This window comes from Miscanthus floridulus, chromosome 2 (genome assembly GCF_019320115.1).
Source record: "Miscanthus floridulus cultivar M001 chromosome 2, ASM1932011v1, whole genome shotgun sequence".
NCBI lineage: Eukaryota > Viridiplantae > Streptophyta > Magnoliopsida > Poales > Poaceae > Miscanthus > Miscanthus floridulus.
Genome location: NC_089581.1, coordinates 180,644,282 through 180,651,011, shown reverse-complemented (window position 1 = coordinate 180,651,011; position 6,730 = coordinate 180,644,282). Strand labels below are relative to the sequence as shown.

Sequence of the window (6,730 nt, the reverse complement as noted above, 5' to 3'; positions counted from 1 at the left end):
GACCAGGTAGGCAGCGAAAGCTACCAGAGACATGTACCTGGACCATATGGATACCTTTTTTCTAGCATTGGTAGCCGTCTTCCTCTGCTGGATATGGAATGAATATGTAATATAGATCGTCTGCTTAGATATATGACGATGGGCGATGGGTCTACTGTATCGTAGACACACGCATATGCCAAAACTGAATTGCATGGCCCAAGCTTTTAGTATTTCTCAAGGAATGGCCCATGCTTAGAGAATTGGGAAAGAAAAGGTCCTTTTGGTCCTCCGCTTGGATTAATGGAAGGTCGGCTCAAAACATCGCATCTTCACTTTTTCAAACAATCTATCTACTCAACAACCATGTGTTTTATGTAGTTTTAACACATAAATTTTTTTTTGCACTATAGAATTAAGATCCAACAGCCTCCATTCTCCTTCTACCTCCAGCCTTCTTTTACCTCCAGACAATTATAAATCATAAGATCATAGATTCACAGATCACAAAAAATAAATTTTTTTAAAGGACAAATCATAAATTATAGAGGAGGAGTACCTAGAGCCCCTCTCGATCCACCTCGGCATCATAAAAGATCTCCGGGTCTCGGTGCTGCAGTCATAGTACGTCGTGGACGATCATTGCAGTAGCGGTCACCTGCCACGCCCAGCAGTACAAACGTCTCCTCCGTCTAGTACTCTGCGCTCTGCCCCTGCCATCGAAGGGCGCGTTTAGTTGCTGCCGGAGTTGGCGCCGCCGGATGGACTGTAGCACTTCAGTGCACTGTAGCATTTCGTTTGTATTTGGTAATAATTGTCCAATTGTTGACTAATTAGGCTCAAAACGTTCGTCTCGCAAAGTACAACCAAACTGTGCAATTAGTTTTTAATTTCGTCAATATTTAATACTCCATGCATGTACCGCAAGTTTGATGTGACGGGGAATCTTCTTTTTGCATAGTGTCAAAGTTGGGAATTTTGGTGAACTAAACAAGGGCGAAGCCATCGAGAGGGGCTCCAACAGGATGAGTGGCGGGACCTGAGGGGCAAGCTCGCCGGAGCTGGTGATCACCTGTGAAAAAAGAGAGAAAAAATTCATGTTTTTTCTCCTAAAACACATATATATTGTATAACATTTTTGTTTTCAAAAGGACAAAACAAAAAGCAAATTCACCGTGCAAAAAGCGTTACCAAACAATAACGACGTGTTTGGTTCGTGAATATGTAACGTTATCTATTACCGGAGGGGAATGGAAAGCCATACTTGTGTTTGGTCACGCTCAGGCCGCAATCAGATACGGCCGTATTCACTGCTGATTCCGCGCCTTCCTGAGCTGTATCGCATACCGGCCGCTGCGGCTCGCTCCCAGTGCTGTACAATTACGTTACTATGACCCTGTTTGGTTCTCTAGTCCATGGACTAAAAATTTTAGTCCACTTTAGTTTATGAACTAAAAGTAAACTAAAGTAGTGTTTGGTTCCTTAAACTAAAATGGACTAAAGTGGAGAGAGAGGGCAATAAATGAGAGGCATGGGTGACCCCAACAACTTTTAGTTCATTTTAGTTCAGTTTTGTGGACTAAAGGATTTTAGTCCACTTTTAGTCCAAGTGTTTGGCTGTTTAGTCTAACTAAAGTGCAAATTTTAGTCCAAAATACTTTAGTCCATGGGAACCAAACAGGCCCTATGCCAAACCAAACAAAGAAAGTAATCATCGGTCCCAGTGCTGCTCCCCCCGCGATCTATTTCCCATACCGTTTACGTTATCAGTGAGGGAACCAAACACTGGCCCTGTTTGGATACTCTAGCTCGGCTAGAGGTTAGAGCTAGTTTCTAACTCTAGACTAGTCCTGAACTAACTCTAGCCCAAGAGGTGTTTGGATGCAAGCGTTAGATTAACAATAAATGTACTTTTCTAATTATTTGACTCATTTAAACCATCTTTCAGCCGGATTTGGTGTGGCAGGCTCTTGTGTGGCCTCCTCCCGCACACGGATGATACAAATACATTATTTGTACAAATCAAGCATCGAAATCAGAATAAATTTTAATTTCTCCATACATATGAGATGTGTCACTCAAACTTACAAGTCCTCAATCAAGCTAAACAAAAAAAATTACACTCCATGAAACAAAGCATGAGCTAATTCATCACGGAAGGCATTCATGTTCACATCTTCAACAAGAGGTTCATCTTCTGGCCATGCTGATGCTGAAGAACTAGGCATTGGGTTATAATTTTCATCCGCATCACAGGCATCAAATTCTCTATCCGCAATTCTGCTCTCTCGAATAAAATTATGAAGAGCCATACAAGCAACAATAATTCTAGTTTGCTTCTCTGGAAATCTTGGCATGTTCAACAAAATCCTAAACTTCATCTTCAACACTCCAAAAGTTCGCTCTATGACATTCCTAACTTTGGCATGTGCATGGTTGAAGGTTTCTTTCATACCTTGTGGCGGCGGGCCGTTTAGCCATTGCTCCACATGGTACCTTGTACATCTGTATGGTGAAAGGTAGCCCGGCCGGTTTGGGTACCCCGCATCAACCACATAATACTTCCCTACATATTTTCAAAGGCACACAATGAGACTTAGATGAACAAGTGTAATTGGATAAAAAATTTTGCAAGAAAGTTCAAGTAGCAAACCTGGCGGTGGATGTGGAAATTTGTGATGATGAGTAGTTATGGCATCTTTGAAAACTCTCATGTCATGTGCTGAACCAGGCCATCCCGACAAGACAAAGGTAAATCTCATGTCGAAATCACAAACAGCAAGCACATTCTGACTGGTCTCATTGTGCCTGTTCAAGTATGGAACTCTCTTACTCTTATCCACCACAACCTTCACATGTGTCCCATCTATAGCTCCTATGCACTCGTTGAAGTGTGGCCAGAATGCTGGATTTTCTAAGTTTGGGTGCACTTCTGGAAATGTTGGGTCCTTGGGTTTAATGTTGTTATGTGCTAACCTAAGGAGGCACCTCAAAACTATGTTAAATGTCCTGCTTACTGTCTCCAGAGACCTCCTAAAACGATTATCAGCCTGTCTAACTGACTGTGGTGCACCAACAATCCATAAAAACATAGCAAGAGCCTCTACAGATGTCATTTTTTAGTGGACTTCAACCCATACCTCTGGACCAAAGTATTATGCAACCTGTAAAATAAAGGTCTCTCAACCCTAAACATGTTGTAACATTGGGTTTCTCGGGCTAGTGTCTCATGCACCCAATCCAAACCAGAATCTCCAGTTACCCTCTTAGGTAGTTTCAGGAAGTAGTTATCAGAGTACATACCCAAGATAGGTACCAACTGCAGAATCAAATTTTGTTGCTGCACCAAATTATTGCGGCACATGGATATAATTTCATCCTCACTTGAGCTACCTCCATCATCTTCTTCTTCCTCAATCATGGGGCCATGATCAACTTCCTGCTTCAACACATTGAACAAACTATCAGCACATAGCATAAAACTTGAACCAGGGTAAGCAAATTAATTCAATAAATTAATACTTCAACACTTGACATCACAGCTCATAGATTAATTTAAATAGGTTCAACACATAGCATAAAGTATCATTACACCACACAGATAATAGTTCACATGCACATATAATAGTTCACACATATATGATAGGTTCAACACACATGGACCGAAAAGATCCTAACTACTCCAAATTCTTGTCCCTGCACCATTTCTTGAAGTAACCCAACCTAAGCTCAAGAGTTAACTGGCCACAGAAGAACTCCCTTTGGTACTCTATTTCGAACATCTTGGACATAGCATAGACAGAGTCAACGGTTTTCTCAACGCCACACTCAAATGCCAGCTCCTGACACCTCTTGACAGAAAATGCAGCCTTGTCATTTGCACGTTTTTGGATTTGCTTAGTGTTGGCTGCGACCGATTCTTTGAAGGTACTAGCTATGTCCTTCACAATCTTCACCATTAGGCTCTTGCTCCTCTTCACTGGACTGGTCAAAGTGCTTGTAGTGCTGTTCAATGCCCTCTTGCCCCTCTGACTCCTCTGGCTGCTTCTACTTGTAGGTGTTTGTGCAAACTCTTCTTCTTCATCATCTTCTGTCCTTGCATCTTGCCCCTCATTGTCACCATAATCATCACCAGGCACAAAGGCTGTGGTGCCATCCACAGTGTACCCTCTGAACAGTTCATCAAGCAAGTCCTCGTTTGCTGGAGGACTCGTCAGAAGCTTCTTTAAGTATGGTTTTTTCTGTTAAGATATGAGAGCACAAAAGTTGATTAGAAACTAGTTATGATAGGAGAATATCAGCTATTTACAATAAAGATGAAAAATATCAGCTAGTTATGAGAAACTAGTTATGAGAGCACAGCAAAATAGTTATCAGCTGTTTACATTGACTCCACATATGATGAAAACTGACAGCCCAACCACAGTTGGTGGCAATAATGACCAGTTCTAAAGAGTATATCTAAACACTAATCCCATCGCTGAGCCATTTGAATTGATCTTTTCTACTACTACATGAGAAGGTCGTTCTCCCTCATAGACGAAAGATGACTAAAGATTGGCCTCTAGAGTGTCTGGTCTGATCCGAATCTGTCGGTCACCCAAACAAAGTCAGAACGGATAGCTCAACTCAGAAGCAATTGACGTTTCATTCCTGACAAGCCTCAAGAAACCTGGCCTACGGCCAAAGTTCATATGCTGAATCGATCAAGAAATAAACATGCAGAAATAATAACAGTGTTGGTTCAGGCAGTGGCTGGCACTACAAATTATTCATTGACAGTGTTGGTTCAAATTTTGATTCTTTTAATAATTATATATAGATGTATAAAAGTATAAAACTGGCTTTGTGACCAGCAAATAGATAGCAGCAGCCATGAAGAACAGGACATGGCTACCTGGAAATAAGAACTTTTGTTTCAATACGCACACTGTCAAATGACTGGAACTAATCGAATGACCCGTGACATCTGAAAAATCACCAGCTATTGTCCTTAGTGCATCAGTACCAAGATGTAATCCATTTTATTCGTTGATAACACAAACATGTAAGAACCAGAACCAAGCATTTACAGGCATCTAAGATGAAAGTGCACATTTTGCAGAACCAAACATGTAAGATCAAATTTGAAGCAAGCATAGAGTAACCAAGCATATGAGAGCACAAAAATATGCTAAGTAATATTGTACCTCTGTATGAGTTAGCCATAAATCATGATCTGCATCAATGGATCCATCTGGTCTCCTCCCCAAGCCTGTGTGCGTTTGCAAGTAGCGCCAGAAAGCATGGGTGTGTTTGAGTACGCCTATTTGGTTCTTCACTTGTCCACGGGTGTACACCAACCTTCTTCTGGCAAGTAAGCCATCGACAACGGCTTGATACCCTTCACCACTCATTTGTGAACCATTATACGTTCCTGCTCTACGTTGCTCTATGCACAATTCTAACAAGCAAGCATTATTTGCATCATTCCATTGGGCTCGACTGGAATGGCTCACCGGGGGACCGCCGGAGCTCGCCAACTCCTCCACGTTATCCTCTATTGCTTCATCGTCAATGTCGAAGGTACCGCCGGAGCCGGATGCTTGCCCATGGACGCCACTCCTCGGTGCCCTCGGTGCCCTTGGTGCTCGGGGAAGCGGTACACCCTGGCCACCGCTGCCACGAGAAGCCATGTTGGTGCGCTGGGGACGCCGACCGGCTGCTGCGGTGGCCGAGTTCGCGCGCTGCCGAACACCAGCGCCTGCCCCCGACGACGACCTGCCGGTGTAGCCACCACCGTTTCCTCCTCCGTGACCGGCTGCCGCCAAGGAGGAGCCGCCAAAGAGTAGTTGTTGGGCATGCTGGGGCGCCGGAGTCGCCCACGCGTCTCCTACTCTGGCACGCGGTGGGCGATAGGGAGGGAGGCCGGAGCCCCTGCCATGTCCAGGAAGGACCTCGACGTCGTCGGCCTGGAGGAAGTCTTCGTACAGCCGAATCCCCGGGAACCCCTTCGCCACCGGCGCTTGCGAGTTGAGGTCGAGACCGGCACGAGCAGGGCCGCTCGTCGACGGCTGCGAGCTCCACAAGTCAAATCCGTCTCCGTCCATCGCTCGCCGATGGAGGGGAAGGGCGCGACGGGAGGGAGGGAGGCGGTGCGGGCGACAGAGATCCGCCTCCGGGGGGCCACCGGCACTGCTCCTTTGGTAGATTGAAGCGGCGGCGGCGCGGCTAGGACCGGTGGCGGCGCGAGTCGCGAATGGGGGAAGCTACTCGCGGTGGGGGATGGGAGTGCCGAGGATCCGGTGCGGGTGGACCGGTGGAGTAATAAAAAAAATAATAGTTTTTAGTGGGCCCCATCGGAACTAGCCCAAATAATCACCTCTTTTGGGGGATAGTTTTTTTGGGTGGGCTAGTTGCAAATAACCCACTCTAGCCCTCCTGTTTGGATACTTTTGGGCTAGTTGAGCTCAAACTAGCTCAAACTAGCTCTAACCCCTGGATCCAAACAGGGCCACTGTCTAAGTGGTTGGATCAAGTCTCTCCAATTCTATCGCATAAGTAGGTATAATAGAATTCATAGAGATATACCATTCACTAGGGTTGGACGATAGATGGAGAATGCACAACAACAAGAGTCTACCGGATTTAGTTCAAAGGGGTTTTTTAGCAAAATCAAAATTTGTCCAATATGGCGTGCCAAGACTGAACCAAAATGTCCTTTTTTTGCATGGACCCTACTACACAATAAAATCTGCAAGCTGTGTGGAGT

General features: G+C 44.8%; 1 protein-coding gene and 1 pseudogene across 1 annotated transcript; both read right to left on the bottom strand.

The window, feature by feature from the left end:
- Positions 1-2,330: 2,330 nt before the first annotated feature.
- On the bottom strand, positions 2,331-3,400 carry LOC136540874 (uncharacterized; annotated as a pseudogene).
- Positions 3,401-3,656: 256 nt separating this feature from the next.
- LOC136537536 (uncharacterized) lies at positions 3,657-6,068 on the bottom strand. Its single transcript, XM_066529471.1, has 2 exons — positions 5,169-6,068; positions 3,657-4,220 (listed from the first exon to the last, which is right to left on the bottom strand). The coding sequence occupies exons 1-2, from the start codon at positions 6,066-6,068 to the stop codon at positions 3,657-3,659; spliced, it is 1,464 nt and encodes a 487-aa protein (XP_066385568.1).
- Between the last annotated feature and the right edge of the window lie 662 nt (positions 6,069-6,730).